This window comes from Phyllostomus hastatus, unplaced genomic scaffold, assembly GCF_019186645.2.
Source record: "Phyllostomus hastatus isolate PE091 unplaced genomic scaffold, TTU_PhHast_1.1 phas_scaffold_1674, whole genome shotgun sequence".
In the NCBI taxonomy this organism is placed as follows: domain Eukaryota; kingdom Metazoa; phylum Chordata; class Mammalia; order Chiroptera; family Phyllostomidae; genus Phyllostomus; species Phyllostomus hastatus.
The window spans coordinates 8,400,308-8,419,222 of record NW_025334011.1 but is presented as its reverse complement, the minus strand read 5'-3'; the positions used below and the strand labels follow the sequence as shown (position 1 = coordinate 8,419,222).

Sequence of the window (18,915 nt, the reverse complement as noted above, 5' to 3'; positions counted from 1 at the left end):
TGAGAATCCAGAATAAGAATAAGAAAAGGAATTGAAATTATAGGCTATGTTATTGTTTCTCCATATATATATATATATATATATATATATATATATATATATATATATATATAATTGAGAAAATCATGTTTCAGTTAAATTCATTGATAAATTAAACTAAATTTAGCTATGTTCTTTTATCTTCCCTAGAACACATTAATCAGAAATGCTAAGAGAAAGCAACATTGCTGGAATTAAACTCTATTTCCCTTGTCAACTGCTTTCTGGAGGTGCTAATTAATAGAGAGCTGACACAGCAGGGGTTTTAGCAGTCAGAATTGAATTGTCATTCTTAAAGAAATTAAAGGGCTACATTAATGAATCCAAGATTCCAAATATTCAACATGCATGCACATACATATTTATATGCATGCACATGCACCCACATACAGATGTAGGCTATATGTAATATTAACTCATATTTGTAAAGCATCTTACAGTTTACAGAGCACTTACAGGTATATTATCTGGGTTAGTTTTCACAAACTTGTGTAGAAATGAAAACAGGAATTTTTATTATTTTTCATAATTTAAATATTTATTATTATTCTGTAATTTAAATTTCATAGATTAGAGTACCAGGGAAGTGAGCTACCTGCCTAAGATTGGGGATTTGATCCCAGGTCTGCTAGCTCTGAATGTGCTGCATTTTCCCTGCATACTTGTCAGGCAGTACCACACATGGACATGGCCACTGGATTCTGATCAGTTCTCCTCCCAGTTTTGTGCCTCCACTTTTCATTAACTGATTTGATCATCCTCATAAACCTTTATAACCAAGTGTTCTCAGTCTTAATTTCAGGGAGGATTTGCATAATGGAATGGCATAAGAAAACACTGGAATGAGCCCATCATTGATGGAAATTCAAGTCTTAACCCATACTTAACACTCAGAATCTCCTCGAACTTTTTACACTACAAATTTCAGTGTTAGGTTACCTGTGACTACATTCTACATCCTTGTCAACATGCAAACAGATGTGAAGGATTATTTTATATTATCTGTAATCAATCCCAAATATTCATTGCTTAAGATTTTGAAGGAAAGAAGAGAAAAACATCCAGATTGTCATTCAGAGAGAAAGTTGCTTAAGGTCTGGTGACACAAGGAATTCTACTTCGTGAATTTGTGTTCTCATCCTTGAAAAATTTTGTTCACTGTATTTCTAAGAGATACATGATGGTTTCTGTAGGTAACTAGAGAATAAACATTTCCATTTTCACCAGCTGGGATAATTATTAAAGGTGTAGGGAAATAAAATGAGGGAATAAGGAAAGGCAAATAAATAAAAAAAAAAACTATCTTGGAGTTACTAAGGTGGTTTGAGGTGTCATGAAAAAAGTTGAAAAATTGTTTTTGTAAAAGTTTTCAGGGCAGGGCACAAGAAAAGTTATTTTTATTTTTTAGGTATATTTTATTGATCATGCTGTTACAGTTTCCCAATTTTTCCCCTTCGCTCCCTTCTACCCCTCACTCCCTCAAGCAATCCCCCCACCATTGTTCAGGTCCATGGATCATAACTCTAAGTTCTTTGGCTTCTCTAATTCCTGTACTGTTCTTAACATCCCCCTGTCTATTCTGTACCTATCAATTTATACTTCTTAATTTCTGTACTTTTTTCTTCATTATCCCGCTTCCCCTTCTAACTGATAACCCTTAAAATGATCTCTGTATCTATGATTCTGTTTCTGTCTGCTTGTTGGCTTATTTGTTTTTTAGATTTAGTTTATAGTTGTGAATTTATTGTAATTTTAATGTTCATAGTTTTGATATTCTTTTCCTTAAATAAGTCCCATTAACATTTTATATAATAATGGCTTGGTGATGATTACTCCTTTAGCTTTTCCTTGTCTGGGAAGCACTTTATCTGCCCTTCCATTCTAAATGACAGCTTTGCTAGATAGAGTGATCTGGGTTGTAGGTCTTTGCTTTTCATCACTTTGAATACTTCTTGCCAGTCAATTCTAGCCTACAAAATTTCTTTGGAGAAGTCAGCTGACAGTCTTATGGAAACTCTTTTGTAGGTAAATACCTGCTTTTCTCTTGCTGCTTTTAAGATTTTGTCTTTGTCTTTAACTTTTGGTGTTTTAATCATGATGTGTCTTGGTGTGGTCCTCTTTTGGTTTCTCATGTTTGGGATTCTCTGTGCTTCCTGGACTTGTATGTCTATTTCCTTCATCTTTTTTAAATGCCCTGAATTCTACAGTCAGGAAGTAAATGAAAATGAAAAAATAATTAAAAAATAAAACCAAACCAAAATATAATATATTTTTAAATATATAAAAGAGTTGAAAATATTAGAGCAATATTTTTGTTTTCTACCTCTTTTTATTCACAAGCAAAACACAGGTTATTTAACAGTTAGTGCACTAACCTTATTACAAGTTTATTACCAAGGATAGGGATTCTCAATATCAAAAAGGTCTCAAGCATGACCAAGAAACAGAGAATAGTTAATGAAAATCATCTTTATTTTTCAAATGTTAAAGGACATAAGAAAATAGATATTAAAGTGTTTATAAAAGCAAAGTATATTCATTAAAATATTATTTAAATTAACTCCCAGTGCTTACTTACTCATCTTAGCAACACTTTTCTTAAAATACCCTCTTCACAGGACTTTCCTTTCCCCGTTCATTTTCCCACACTGCTGGCTCCATCTCAGTCTTGATTGCTAAGTCCTTCTTATCATTCTGACCTCTCATTATTGGGCCACTTCAGTTCCTGATCTCTGTTCCATCTACTCACTCCCTGGGTGATATCATCAAGTTCCATGGTCATAAATCCTGTCTGATGACTCCTCAGAGTCATACCTCCAGCCCTAACCTCTTCCACAAATGTGAGACTCATAAATTCAACTGCCTGCTTAGCATCTCTATTTCATGTTCTGAACATAACTCTTGATTCCTCATAACCTGCTCTGCACTCCTAAACCCCCTCCCTACACTAGTCTTCTCTTAGTCAATGTTAGCTCCATTCTGTAGGTCAAAAGACTTGATCATCATTCTTAAATTCTATCTACCATATGCCACATTCACCTCATCAGTGAATCCTGTTGGTTTAACTGTCTAAATAAATCCAGAATCCAGCCACATCCCACCATCTTCACCACTACTGTCCCAATCTGGGCTACTAGGCCTTTCTTCATCCATGGCTATCACCATCAGAGTTTCTGCTTACTCTGGCTTCTGGAAATCAGATCATTTGACTCAAAGCATATTCCCAGGTCCTTACCATAGCCTACTAGATCTGTAAAATATTGTGACCATCCCTTACATCCCTTTCTCCTGCTTGCTCACTCCACTAGCAACAATGTCATCCTCATTGCTCCAGGTTTTCCTGACTCATGGCCTTTATACTTGCTGTCTTAGAATCCTCTGACCACAGATGGTCATTCACTCCTTGTCTTCATTCTTACTTCTGCTCCACTGTCAACTTGAGAGAGGCTTCTTGTTTCTATTCTGTCTAAAAAAATTGCACCTCTCTCTGTCATTTTCTGTCCCTCTCTTTATTTTTCTTTTTAGTAATTATCACCATCTGACAAATTACTTGTATGTGTAAATATGTATGTATGTAAATTGTTAAGTGATGTGAAATTAATGAAATGATTTTTTCTGCCATGTTTCCAGATTTGTCATGAGACAACTAATGAGAGAGGGGGAAGAGTTAGGGAGGGAGGGAGGGAAGGAGGGAGAAAGGAAAGCACAAACTTAGTTATAAATGTGTCTCAGACCCTGGTCCCAGTGTTCTGTTCTGTTTTTTCCCTAGCCCACCCTTTTCTGGGATTGACCAAATGATGACCTACAATTTGATTCTCAAAGGAATTGAAAAAATGGATTTTCCCAGAAAAATAACAAGACGACCAGAGGATTTGATTAGGAGACTTTGCAGGTGAGAATGACAGAAACCTCTTGTTTCTGGGGGAAGTGGAAAGGTTTTTTGTTTGTTTTCACATATTTTAAATTAGGTGTATGTTTACCTTTTTTCCTTTTACTTTTATCTGTAGCTAAATTTATTTAAAATAAAAGCATCTTCTGTTTTGCAGTCTGTGCTGGGAGTTTGAGTTTACCTTATGTTTTAGAATCACAGTACCTACTTATAATATAAAAGAGATTTAAAATTTTCAGGTTGCTTCAGAAATCATCTTTATCCATTATAAAGCAAAATGGAACCACAAACCTCACTTTAATAAAAGGATAATTAATATATAATCCTATTACTTTAAAAGAAAATCAGCAGTGATGATAAAGTGTTACTGTATGCCTTCTTTCAAGCTTCAGTTTTTTAAAAAGTATTCCTCTGGATTTATTTTATGTTAATATTATTTTTTTAATATTTTATTTATTTATTTTTAGAGAGAAGGGAAGGGAGAGAGAAAGGGAGAGAGAGAGAAACATCAATGTGTGGTTGCCCCTCATGTGTCCCCTATTGGGGACCTGGCCTGCAACCCAGACATGTGCCCTGACTAGGAATCGAACAGACAATTCTTTGCTTCACAGTCCAGTGCTCAATTCACTGAGCCACACCAGCCAGGGCTTATTTTATTATTATTTTTATTGAGATATAATTGACATATAATATTATATGAGTTTCACATGTATAATGCAATGATTCGATATTTGTATACTCTACAGAATGATTACCACAATAAGTTTAGTTACTATCCATCACCATACAAAATTACAATTTTTTTTTCTTTTTGTGATGAGAACTTTTAAGATTTACTTTCTTGGCAGCTTTTAAATATGCACTACAATATTATTGACTATAGTCACTGTGCTGTAAATCACATCACCATGACTTATTTATTATATAATGGGAAGTTTGTACCTTCTGGCCCCCTTCACCCATTTTGTCCATCTCCACTTCACCTCCCCACTGGCAACTGATGTTGTGTTCTCTGAAGCTACGAGTTATGTTTTGTTTGTTTATTTGTTTTCTTTTAGATTCCATATATAAGTGACATCCTACAGTATTTGTCTTTCTCTGTTGGACTTATTTCACTTGGCCTAATACCTTCAGGGTCCATACATGTTGTTATAAATGGTAACATTTCAAATATTTCATTTTTATGTCTGTCTGTCTGTCTGTCTATCTCACATCTTCTTTATCCACTTATCCATTGATGAACACTTAGATGGTTTTCATAGTTTGTTTATTGTAAATAATATTGCAATAAACATAAAGGTGCATATGTCTTTTTGAATTAGTGTTTTGACCTTCTTCAGATAAATACCCAGAAATGAAATTTCTGGATCATATTATAATTCCATTTTTAATATTTTGAGGAAACTCATATTGTTTTTCATAATGATTGCACCAATTTACATCTCTAACAACAATGTATGTACAAGGGTTCTCTTTTTTCTACATCCTTGCTAATAATTATTTGTTGACTTTTTGATGATAGCCATTCTAATAGGTATGAGATGAAATTACATTGTGGTTTTGATGTGCATTTCCCTGATGATTAATTATATTGAACACTTTTTTCGTGTACCTGTAGGCCATCTGTATGTCTTCTTTGGAAAAAAAGTGTCTATTTAGATCTTCTGCCCATTTTAATTGGATTTTTGTTTGTTCCTTTTGCTATTGAGTTGTATGAATTCTTTATATATTTTGGATGTTAACTCCTTATCAGATATATGATTTGCAAATATTTTATCCCATTCAGTAAGATGCCTTTTCATTTTGTTGATGGTTTTGTTTTCTGTGCAAAAGCTTTTTAGTTTGATGTAGTTCCACTTATTGTTGCATTTGTTGTTTTTGTTTTTGAAGTCATATCTAAAAAACCATCACCAAGAGTAATGTCAAGGAGCTTACTTCCTATGTTTTTTTTTCTTTTAGGAGATTGAGGATTTCAGGTCTTAGATTCAAGTCTTTAATCCATTTTGAGTTATTTTGTGTGTGTGTATGTATGATGAAAGATAGTGGTCTAGTTTCATTCTTTTGCATTGTGGCTATCCAGTTTTCCCAACACCATTTATTAAAGAGACTGTCCTTTCCCTTGCCTCCTCTGTTATAAATTGTCCATATATACACATGGGTCTATTTCTGAGCTTTCTGTTCTGTTCCATTGTTCTATATGTCTTTTTTTATGCCAATCCCATGCTGTTTTGTTAACAATAGCTTTGTAATATAGCTTGAAATTAGGAAGCGTGATGCCTCTAGTTGTGTTCTTTCTCAATATTGCTTTAGTTATTTGGGGTCTTTTGTGGTTCCATACACATTTTAGGCTTGTTCGTTGTATTTCTGTAAAAATGCCCTTAGGATTTTGACAGGGATTGCATTGAGTCTATAGATGGCTATGTGTAATATAGATATTTTAACAATATTAATTTTTCTAATTCATGAGCACAGAATATCTTTTCATTTGTGTCTTCTTTAATTTATGTTATCAATGTCTTATAGTTTTCAGTGTACAGGTCTTTCATCTTCTTGATTAAACTTATTCCTAAGATATTTTATTCTTTTTCATGAAATTGTAAATGGGATTTTCTTAATTTCTCTTTCTAATAGTTTGTTATTAGTATATAGAAACATAAGAAAAATTTTAATCTCTGTTTTATTTATTCCATTCCGATCTTTATTATATTGATTTTGTACCCTTCAACTTTACTGAATTTGTTTATTAGTTCTAACAGGTTTTTTGGTGGACTCATGAGGGGGGTTCTGTATATGAAATTACATCATCCATGAATAGTGACAGTTTTCCTTCTCTTGTTTCAATGTGGAGGTATTTTCTTCCTTGCTTAATTACTATGGCTAGGACTTCTAGTACTATGTTGAATAAAAGTGGCAAGAGCAGACATCCTTGTCTTGTTCCTGATCTTAGAGGAAAAACTTAAAGCTTTTCACCATTGAATATGATGTTAGCTGTAGGCTTGTCACATATGGTCTTTATTATGTTCAGGTACATTCTCTCTATATTTAATTCTTTTTAGGGTTTTTATCATAAATGGATATTGAATTCTGTCCAGTGCTTTTTCTGCATCTGTTGAGATGATCATATGATTTTTGTCCTTCATTCTGTTAATGTGGTATTTCACATTGATTGACTTGCAGATGTTAAACCATCTTTGCATCACTGGAATAAATACTACCTGATCATGGTGCATGTTTTGTTTGCTAATACGTTGTTGAGGATTTTTACATCTATGTTCATCAGGGATATTGGCCTATAACTTTTATGTATGTGTGTCCTTGTCTGGTTTTGGTATCAGGGTAATACTGGGTTCATAAAATGAGTTGGGAAGTATTCCCTTCTCTTCAATTTATTGAAAGAGTTTGAGAAGTATAGGTATTACATCATCTTTTGAAACAATTAGTAGAGTTCACCTTTGAAGCCATTTGGGCCTGGGCTTTTGTTTATTGAGAGGTTTTGTTTACTAATTGATCCTCTTATTAATGACCAGTTTATTCAGATTTTCTTTTTTTGTGTGATTCAGTCTTGGAATATTATATGTTTCTTGGAATTTGTCTATTTCTTCTAAGTATGTAATTTGTTGCTGTATAATTGTTCATAGCAGTCTTAAGATTCTTTTCATTTCTGTGGTATCAATTATAGCTTCTCTTTCCATTTATGATTTTTAATTATTTGAGCTCTTTTTCTTTTTATCTTGTAGAACCTAGCTAAAGATTTGTCATCTTCATCTTTTCATAGAACCAGAGCTTAGTTTTGTTGATCTTTTCTATTGTCTTTTTAGTCTCTATTTCATTGTCTTTGTTTTTGTTTTTTTCTCTGATCTTTATTGTTTCCGTCTTCCTACTAACTTTTGGCTTTGTTCTTCTTTTGATAGTTCCTTTGGGTGTAAAGTTAGATTATTTATTTGGGATTGTTTTGTTTCTTGAGGCAGGCCTGTATCACTATGATTTTCTCTCTTAGAACTGATTTTCCTGAAAATCAGTTTCTAGATTTTGGTAAGTTGTATTTCCATTTTCATTTGTCTCAAGATATTTTTTGATTTTTATTTGAATTTCCTCATTGACCCATTGGTTGTTCAGTAGTATATTGTTTCATCTCCACATATTTATAATTTTTCCAGTTTTCTTCTTGTACTTGGTTTCTAGTTTCATACCACTGTGGTCAGAAAAGATGCTTGATATGATTTCAGTCTTCTCTAAATTTATTGAGACTTGTTTTGTGCCCAACCATATGATCCATCCTGTAGAATATTCCATGTGCATTTGGGAAGAATGTGTATCCTGCTGCTTGTGGATGGTGTTTCCTGTAAATATCTATTAAGCCTATCTGGTCTAATGTGTCCCCTGGGTGGACCACACATGCCTGCTGTTTTTAGCAAGTAGTGGGAGAGTGTGGGGCCAGGACTCACCTGCTGGCTTTTGTCTGGCTGCAGGAAAGCTTTGGAGTAAGGTGTGCTCTCTGGCACTGTCAAGGTAGAGGGAGAGTGCAAAAATGGCACCTGACAGCACCTCCATCCAGAGAGAGTCTCAACAGGCCCCTGCCTCTCCAGTGGACACTTTAAGATTAGCAAATGCATTTCCTTTATGTATATAGCCTATGCACTTTTCAAATTGCTACTTTTGTACTGGTCCTGGGGTAAATGAGTCTGTGTGCCAGCCCTTAACAGAAATATATCAGTTCCCTACAGCCCTTTAAGCCTCCTAAATGTGAGCCTTGTTTATTTTCAGAGCTAAACATTTTGGGGGTTCATCTCTCCATTGAGGCTCCCAAGGGTTGGGCTGACTGATGTTGGGTATCAACCCCTTGTTCCTCAGGAAGAAGATTTGGATTTTTGAGATCCCTCCTGATTGTCAGTTGCCATACTAGGGGTAGAGTTTTGGGTGAGACTGTGTCTCTGTGTCTCCTACCCACTTTGATGTGGCCCTTTTACCATATGTTGTGAGAGAGTTGTTAAGCTACTTTTCAGGTCTTTTTTCAGAGAGAATTGTTCCATATGTAGTTGTAGATTTCATGTGTTCATGGGAAGAAATGAGTTCAGGTTCTTCCTACACTGCCATCTTGGAGCATGCCCTGGCTTTATTTTAAATCACTCCAAATTTCTATTTACTACTAAAAATAGCTTATTGGAGAACAGAAGAGTTATGTAATTTTGTTTGAATGTTGTTGCTGTTTTTCACACATTTCAACATTTTTTAAAGCATTAAAAACTTTCTAATATAGAACATGAAACCTAGCTATGGGTTGCCAACAGAAATTTGTGAGTGCTTACAGGTGAGATATAAATGATTACCTACAGCTTTCCCTGATTTTCTCAGCAGAGTTCGTAAGGTAGCCCTATCCTGTTCTTTTACATATTTATCTCTGGTACATTTAAAGCACTAGAAGGTATAAAAGTATAGATAGACATATAGATGTAGTTAATTACAGATATAATTATAGATATATATGGATATATATTTCTAACTCTAATTTGACTGTGGCTTCCCTAGAGAGGGGCATGTGTTTTTTATCTCCCTCTACTTCAATGCCTAGTCTGTGAATATTATTGAGTAAATGAATGAATGAATAAAGAAATGTTAAATTTTAATTTAAAATTTACTCAAGCATAGTTATTATAAACTGTTTTAAAAATATTATCATTTTAGGCAAAACCCAACAGAAAGGCTGGGAAATCTGAAGAATGGAATCCATGACATTAAGAAACACAGGTACATAATTACTTCTTTGTCCAGAAACATATAAAAATTTATAGAAAATGATGGTGATCTTGAAGCTTCTCTCAGTAAACCATAAGGATTTCTTTACAGACTCTCAGTTTTTAGCTTTTTGGTGCTTTATATTTAATTTGTATTTTACTAGATTCCGTCACAATAATCAATCTCAAAATGACTTCTCTAGATCTGGAAATTCATATCAAGAATAGATGAAGTTTAAAACAAGTTATAAAATCACATCTTCAAGTTATAACAACTTAATTTTTATCCACTGCTATCTTAATTGTTATTTAAAATATCAACTTGGAGTCTATAAATGGATTGTTCTAATTTTCACATTTGATTTGTGATTAAAGTAAAATGTAGTTATTGTTCTCAGTATTCAAGAGAATAGCTGAGCTAAGTTAGCCACTAAATAGTATTGCATTTTGGTTTTTTATTAATATTATATATTAATATTAAATATAATTTTTCTTCAACCAGCATTTCAAAATCTGAAACCTCATGTTGTATTTTACATTTTTGGGTGAAGTACACTGATTTCCACAAAACTTCAATCTTTTGTCTCTATGCAGTAATCTAACATGAACCTTTTCAGTTCTGTGAATTTCTGAATTTGTCATTTAGAACCACAGATAATTTCTGTAAGATATCCTTTCTTAATTTGTTACATATATGGAAGTTGAAGCCTTCAGGATTGTTTTTTCAAATCAATGGCTAATTAAATCCCGCAATCCCCAAGATGTTTTAATTTTGCTTATGATTTGCACATATAATATACCACCTATTGCTAGTACAAAAAACAAACGTGAGAATTTCATTATTGAAAACCTTTGAGCACACTGACGTGTTCACTTTCAGAAATGAAAACACCTCTCAGTATTGCATTCCTCTCTGGATTATTTTTACTGAAGAATTAAGGGTGCATCAATACAGTGTGAGAATAAAGGGAGAGATGCTGCTGGGTAGAAGCACTGCTCATTTTCCAAACATTGGCAGTGCAGCTGCCAGCCCTGCTCTATCTATTCATGAGTTTTCTTGAAATAAAGCCATGTATTCAACATTGTCAATTCAGAGTGGGCTCTGCCTGAAGGGTGTATTAGGGAAGGAGAGAGGGAGGGAGAGAGAGAGATACACACATCTGTGGGTTTTATAAACATGAAAATGTTTAGAGTATTTTGTTGTTCTTTGTCATCTTTAGGATTGCCTTCAGTGTAAAGTTTATTATTTGTCTTAGGTTCCAGTTTATCTTTCTTCCTACAAGCTGTTACCACAATATCTTATCTCATTATAACAGGACACATAAATACACCATTCATATGGAACAAACAAGTGCCCCATCAATTAAAGTTATCCTTTTAATATATTTCCTCATTTACTTCATTATAGAAGCATCTTCGTGTTATTCGTTGGGGTAATTGGGAAATAGAGTGATAGCATTGTTAATTGGCTCCAGTTTTATTTTGTACTTCTTATTTACTTGAGGCTCATTTAAATGTAGCTGTCAAATTGTGATTGGGTGTGCATACAAATTAATGCCAGAGAATTTTCTCACCTCAGCAGGGTAATGAAGAATTTTTAATTTTCTTCCCTGTAGGGATTAATTTGCCCATGCTTTTGAACAGGCGGGATGTTTTTTGCAATATGTCTGGATAGTCAGATTACAATGTGTAGGGTAGAGTTCACTACTAAGAAGTGCCAGATTTACACAGTGATTTGTGGTGAGCTCAGAGGCATCAAACATTATTTTATGCTAATTTCATAGTGTTTTTAAGATAAAAAGTTGGCACAAGGAGGCCTGAAGAATAGATCTCTCTGCCTTCAAATAGGAGCATTCCAAAACCTTCTATAAGTCCCCAAAGTTTATAGCTATCTACCCAGTATGCTCTTGGAATTAAAAAAAAAAACTTAAAAATTTGTCATCAGACTTCACTATTCTTCTCTAAAAAACTTTTATATTTTTCTTAGAGAACTATTCCCTTTAACTTTGCATTTAAAACAATACAGTAAAACATGGCACATTGTTATATGTTTGCCCATTCTGTCTTAAATCATCTTCCCTAAAAATAGAATTCCTCCCTTCCCTATTTGTGAGCTAACTTACAAACTAGGCACCAATTGTGTCTCCCAACACCCTTCTGAAAAAAAGAGATAATATACTTGTAGGGTACAATTAAATCTTTCCTGCTAGGTAGAGAGATAATTTGTTTTGAGTGTCTTCACATGACCTTTAATATTTCTAGTCTTTAAAATTACTTTCAAAACTAGCTTCTACAAATCTCCCAAAAATGAAGAAGCAATTTATGTGCTGTTGCTGCTAATATTTCTTTGGTGAATATTTTTTGCACATGAGTGCATGCTGGCACTCACATCACTTAAAGTGTGGTTAGTGTCAAAAGGCCAAGTGCTAAGTGAATAGCCACTCGTGTTAAGTAAATATTGCCACAAGTCAAGTTGTAACAAGTACTCAGCAAGAAATGCATAGGCTCTTTGATTCAGTACAGTCACAGTAATGATTTTTATTAATATTTATGAAGTCACTTCTGGGAAGAGAGCATTGTAAAATATATTAAAAGGAATTGTGGCAGTGTTTGGTGGTAAAGGAAAAGAATCCACAGAACTGTGAGCCTAGAAATCCCTAAAAATGGAACATCAGTCTGTGCAAAGAAGCTGATGGGTGGATCAAGGAGAGGACGCCTGTGGTTTCTAGCAAGGATGGGGAAGCTGCACAGCTGGGTTGCTGTCTGACTTCCACTCTTTGTCTAGTGTCTCAGCAGCTTATACCAAAATGGCATTTTGGGTTAAGAATAAAACCTGAAATGGAATGTACTAGAACCAGCCCTTTCTGGTTTTTGTACTTTTTCTCTTGCTAAGCTTAGACTTGGAATGGGAAATCCAGTCAAGGACTGAACCAACACCAACAGCAGGGGTGAAGGAGATTGAGAAGGGTGGAAGGGCCTCGTTTCTGGTGTGGTCCAGGACAGGGGAGTGCGACAGCCTCCTAAAGTCTCCCTTGCCTTCAGTATCACACCTCACCACCCTCTGTCCCATGCTGTCCCCTATTGCCATTCTCCAGATGTCAGCCTTGGTGTGGAACAAGGAGTGGAACAAAAGGGAAATCTAGGCTCATTACTGGGGAGTGGTAAGTGCTGCTGTGAGGTTAGTGGGCAGGGGTTTAGTGTGAGACCAGACAGCTAGCACACTGACCACATTGCTGTCAGGGAGCAGACAACAAATTGGATTGACAGATAGCTGGCATGCTAATAGTTTTCAGGCAAGTAATATTTCTCTGTACTTTCCTCATTTCTCAGGTGGTTAAATGGTTTTAATTGGGAGGGACTGAAAGCTCGGAACCTTCCATCACCTTTACGAAGAGAGGTATGGTATCTACTGTATTACCCTCATAATTTTTTGTAAACAGATTTTAAGGATGTGTATGTTTGTGTGACAGGTTTCAGATTTTTTAAATAGTTTTTTAAAATTAAGTCAAAATGCCATAACAGTTGTGATTACAGGGACTAAATGGTATTACCTGTTTAGTGGGCATTAGCTCAGCTCTCAGGAATCAATTACATATAAATCTAAGATCTCATGTTGTCAGTGTGTTAGGCTGACAGATGGCTCTAGAAATATAGTATGAACCATGCAGGTTATTTGAAATTGTCTAGTAGTCATGTTAAACAAGGTGAAAAGAAATAGGTGAAATTAATTTTAATTAATATCCAAAATGTTATAATTTCAATAGATAATGAACATAAAATATTAATGAGGTATCACTGTTATTTTTTTATACTAAGTTTTCACAGCCCCAAGTGGTTACACTCTCAGCACATCAGTTTGGACTAGCTGCACTTCAAGTTCTTGGTCACCCCATGCGGCTGGTTGGACAGACAGCTCTAGAGAAAGCAGAACATTTGTGAACTTAGGGGGAAGGATGACCCAAGAATGACCTGGGTCAACACCCTGCAGATGTCATGCTGTGCTCTCACTAGAGGATTTCGGAGACCTGTGTCTCCCCTTGTGTATTTTTAGATTGACCTCTGAATTTTTTCATACGTTTAAGTTGTTGTGGAGAATATAATTTCCAGAGGGCTGGAAATAATTGAAGTTTTAAAGTAATCCGCTGCTGTTACTTTACCCCTTTGAAAATGTCCAATGTAACATAAGTATCACTGAGATTTGATACCAATCAGACATTGAAAAACACAGATAGAAAATTACATCGTACCTTTTTCTCTCTGAATTTATATTTCCGTATCACCATTCCATTTTCTTTCAAAATGTCATTCTAATATAAAATATTTTTATGTTTGGCAGTCTTTAGTCAATTGTTCTTTAAATACCTTTCAATTATAATTTTATAAATTTTAAAATTTCTGTGACAATAGAATTTCTTTGGCAACACAAATATTTCTTCTGGATTCAGTTATAATTATACTTTTATAGCATTCAGTATCAAACAACATAAATGTATTATAAAATTTTGGAGGTGTTATTAAACAGTTTTTGTAAAGATAATATTTAATGTGCCTGTGGATAAATTTTATTTATTTAAAAATGGACTCAGATGCCACATCAATTTTATTCATTTTAAAAATTATGTAGATGCAAGTGGTAAGAGTTTTGTTCACATACATAAATACGTGAGAGTGGAGGGTTTTATAACAGCAATGGCTCTTTGAACACCTCTGAGTGATCTTCCCACTCTCCCCAAAACACATTATGATCTATCATAAATAGTATTTTTAATGATCTGTCAGCTGATAATTCAATTAGATACTTCTTACATTTGTTGGAAAGTAAAGACTTGAAAACCACATAATTTGCAAAAGAGTCATTTCACTCTTTCAAGAGTCATTAATATTTTGAATTGTTCCTTTGTTTGGCATTCTGGAAATTTTATATAGTCAATTAACCATAAAAAATTCAAGGTTGGTAAGAAACTTTTATCAATTGGAAGGAGGATTCTGGAAAATTTTTCTTTTTTAAAGTATCTGCTGTCATTTTTTCTTTTAGAAGTAAAAGGCCAGGTAGCTTCTACTGCATGTAATCCAGCGACCTGACCCATTTGGTCCAAAGGGGAGATCTCATGAGGCTGAGAATATGACTCAGAAATGACAATTGGTCACCTTTTCCTTATATGTAACTTACCAGTAGTCGCAGTTTAACGTTGGTGGTCAGACATGGAAAGCATCACCCGAATAGAAGAGCATGCTCAGTCAACATCATCCTCACCTTTGCTTTAATCCTTTCCCCATTAGCTCAGTGGACCCACAGATCACAGCTACTTCGATAAGTATCCTCCTGAAAAGGGAGTGCCTCCAGATGAGCTGTCAGGCTGGGATAAAGACTTCTGACAGAAGGAAAAAAAAAAAAGATGAAGACTGCCTGTCTACTACAGAAGAGGACTGGGAGCACCAATAATCCAGTACTGATGATTTCTCTCTTTGGAGTATTAGTATATCTTTTGGAAGACCACTGGGAAAAGAAATCCCTGCCCATGAGCTGGGGTGGATGATAGTAGGTACAGAGGTGGTTCTGAATTATAATGTCTTATTTAGATGCTGTGAGTTATTCATGTATCTGGGTTTTTTTTTTGTTTTGTTTTTGTTTTTCTCAAGTGTTGAAGGCTATTCTATTCTCTTCACAGTCAGAACCATTTTTGTAGAAGGGGTGCAGTGTTCTCTGCAATCTATTGCCCTATCCCCATCATATCCCTCTCCTTGGAGTCCTAATAAGGTTTCATAGTGTCTTGCCCATGAACAACTCAGTCATGCAAATGGTTTCAAGAAGAAAGGTGAATTTTGGAAGATTTCAGCTGCTCTCAACAGCTCCATGTAAGCATTATGGCATCTAAAATGAACAGTTTGCAGAAATCTTGGGAGTCAAAAGAGGCTGTTGACTTTTACATGCATTCAACTTAGAAATGGGTTAATGTGCTTCTGATGTTAGTCTGGGGAAAGGGAATTAGCCTGTGACTCCCTAAAATAAATGACTTCATTAATCCAACAAGGTAAATATATTCTATTGAAGAACTTAAAAAATAAACAAAGCAAAAAGTACTTTTTGTTCTTCTGTGACCAACTGTGATAACTTGGAGACTTTTCAAAGCTTTGTTAAAGGTGGTTTTAATGTAGAATTGTGTAATGGGCTTTTGAAAAGGTTTTATCTTATAGATTAAGTATTTTTACAATCAAAGTAGAAATCATGAGGGAAGAAAATGGTGAAGGCTTTTCCTTCCCATTAAATGTTAAGGAAAGTAAAGTCTGATAGGTAAGGTTGCTGACTTGGAAACTCTGAGATATTTCATCCTCTCCTGTGATTGTTGCTATTAATAAACCAAGAGTAAAGATTAAGCACAGTTAATATTTAATGAAGATCCCATTGGTAAATGTTGATGCACTGTAATCACTGTAGACATTAGATTGTTATGGCAGGCAAGGTGCTAGAGAATGTTGGGACTTTAGAAGTGAAAGGGTCATCTAGCATCTGCCCTCCTCCTGTCTCCTCCACACAGTCTTCCAAATAACCAATAGAGTAGTTTAATAGCTTGGGCTGGCAGTACCCAAGAACTGTACTAGGAAATGTCTCTGTGTATCAGCCAGGATCACTTCCTCATCCTCCTTTCAAAACAGATAGGAAGCAGACTTTCTCTGTATCTTTTTTACCTGGGAGAGTAAAAATACCATTAAGTTAGTACACTATTCAAACTTCTGGCTATATTTTCATATCCAAATTTCCTATGGGACCAGCATCTTCTACCCACACCCCACCCATATTTTCTCCATTCAGAGAGAGTCAGCTATATGCTTCCTAAAGGTTAAACCAGATGAGAGAAGCGCCACACAAGAAGGTGCATCCTTAACAAATTGAATTTCCACATTTAGAATCCTTTTGCTAAACCAAAGAAATTTTGTTTCCTGGAGTAGTATTTTTAAAGATTATGTATTGTACATAGAAAAAACATTTTTAATAGGATAAACATAACCTGCTTAATGAATTTCTAAGATTTTTAAAAGATTTTTATTTGCATTTGGTTTGTAAGCACTGTATGTTTTTCCATGTATATATTTTTAAATTACTCACCAAAATGTAGGTAATTTATGTATTGGGTCGATATTAAAATTGTACAGTTATAATAGCAATGATATTCTTAAAAGAGATCAAGAGTTGTAATTCAAGAAAGACTTGCATATATACAAATAAAAACTAACTTAGTTTACTACAGATAGTTTGCCTGTGACTGGCCATATCCATATGTTATATTCACGTGTGATTTTATTGTGTTTCTTTAGAGCATTTTAGAAAGATGAAGAGATGAGAGCTTGAACTACCATATAATCCCCATTTCACTATTTCCTAGCTAAGTGACTTTGGCAAAAAGACTTCATTTCTTTGAGTACTGGCTTCCTCACCTATAGAAAAAGGCGCAGTGAAGTAATATCTACTTTAGAGGCCTGTGTGAGGATTAAATAAGCTATCTAGAGCGTTCTTTGGTGATGTCTGTGAAATAATCAATGCTACATAGAGGGGAGCTACTGCCACTATCTCTGTTAGAATTAAAAGGCCTTAATAACTTTTTAGTGCAGAACCTGATGTATCATTTGTATCTGTATGCACAATTGTATCCATTAAATCCATTATCTACCTTTTCTTTCTCTTTTAAATCATGACATAAAAATGGTTGATCAAGAGCTGATGTATAAGTTAAAGAGTTAACCCTTACCAAAATGAAGTGCTTTATTAAGAGCTCACTAAATATATAAATTCAGTTTTTTATGAATTAAGGATATATATTTCATTTCTTTCTTAGGACATACAGGAAATTATCCTACTATATACAAACTTATTATATTCCTAATTGTTAAATCACTCTTACTCTTGCTTTTCTAGGTGCAAAGTTAATTTTTCATTCTTGAGGGTCTCCTTTGTCGGTCCAGCTTTTCGTAATTGTAATTGCTTAACCTTTTCTCCAAATTTAAAATGTCTGGAGGGAAGAGGATGTAGTGGTGAAAAGTAAGAGATCTGGTATCAGAAAGGTCTGGGTTGAATTCTACCTCTGTTCAGATTTGCGTGACTTTGAAAAACAAACCACATCCTTATTCATCTATCACTCAGAGATGCACAAGGAAAGCTTTTAAACATTAGCCAGCATCTAATTACTTGTAGGTCACTGAAAATAACCCTTTGGAAATGGATACGTACATTTATTTCTTATGGCATAATAATAAATCCATGCTCTTTATTGTCAGGCATTGTACTAGGAATATTTGCATCTATTATTTTGTTTGCATAAGATTCTAAAATAATTATAAACACACTGACTATTGACTGCTTTTAAAGCTAAATATAGACCTCAAATACACATTTCATTCACAATTTATCTGTGATGTTTTTACGTGGCTCAGTTCCACTTACTGTGACTATGTAACAAATTGCCCCACAATTTAGTCACTTGAAACAATCATTTTACTATTCCTCTAGATTCTCTGGGTCAGGAACTTGAGCAGCACATGGTGAGGATGACTCTTCTCTCTGCCAGAGTAGCTGGGGCATCAGGTGGAGAGACTCAAAGACTGGGTTACTCAATGGCTGGGAGCTAGAATCACCTGAAGGTTTGTTTACTTACATATCTGGAGCCCAGGCTGGGACTATTCAGAGACTGGAACAGCTGGATCAGGCTGCCTGTACATGTCCTTTTCTTGGCTAAGAGTCCTCCCATCATGGTGTCCTTAATCCAGTCAGTACTACCCTTTATGATCCAGCCTTGGAGTCACCCAACATCGCTTCCATCGTACTCTGTTGGTGGAAGCACAAGCCCACGCAGATTTGAGAAGAGGGAATATAGGCTCCATTTTTTAATGAAGGGAGTTTCAAAGAATTAGCAAGCAAGTCTTAAAACTGCCATGGCCCACTTTCTGGCCACCAATTACCTTACTGCCGTATACAAAATAAATTCATTCTCTCCATAGATAGAGCCTCCCTAAAAATGTCATCTCATTATAGCATCAGGGTCCAGGAACTCACCATATAAATTCATTCAGGTGGGGATGAGGCTTCTCAGGTGTAATTCCCTGGATATATTCTTTTAGGTCTGAAAGCCCAGCAATGAAGTAGAATTAAGTCATCTACCCTCACACTCACAACATAGAATGGGGAGGCAACCCCAGGAGAACCGCAACAGATCACTGCATTCAGTGAGGGGGAGATGGGAGGCACAAAGGGGTCACTGTTCC

General features: G+C 35.0%; 1 protein-coding gene across 4 annotated transcripts in view; it reads left to right on the top strand.

Annotated features, from left to right (window-relative positions):
* Positions 1-16,906, top strand: part of PRKG2 (protein kinase cGMP-dependent 2) — a 91,164-nt gene extending 74,258 nt beyond the window's left edge. For all 4 annotated transcript variants that reach the window (XM_045858270.1, XM_045858269.1, XM_045858268.1 and 1 more), the window contains 4 exons: positions 3,809-3,931; positions 9,611-9,673; positions 12,991-13,057; positions 14,941-16,906. In XM_045858270.1, coding sequence (XP_045714226.1) covers positions 3,809-3,931; positions 9,611-9,673; positions 12,991-13,057; positions 14,941-15,036 — 349 coding nt within the window. In that variant the 3' untranslated portion in view covers positions 15,037-16,906. The remainder of the gene's footprint in view (positions 1-3,808; positions 3,932-9,610; positions 9,674-12,990; positions 13,058-14,940) is intronic.
* The last annotated feature ends 2,009 nt before the right edge of the window (positions 16,907-18,915 follow it).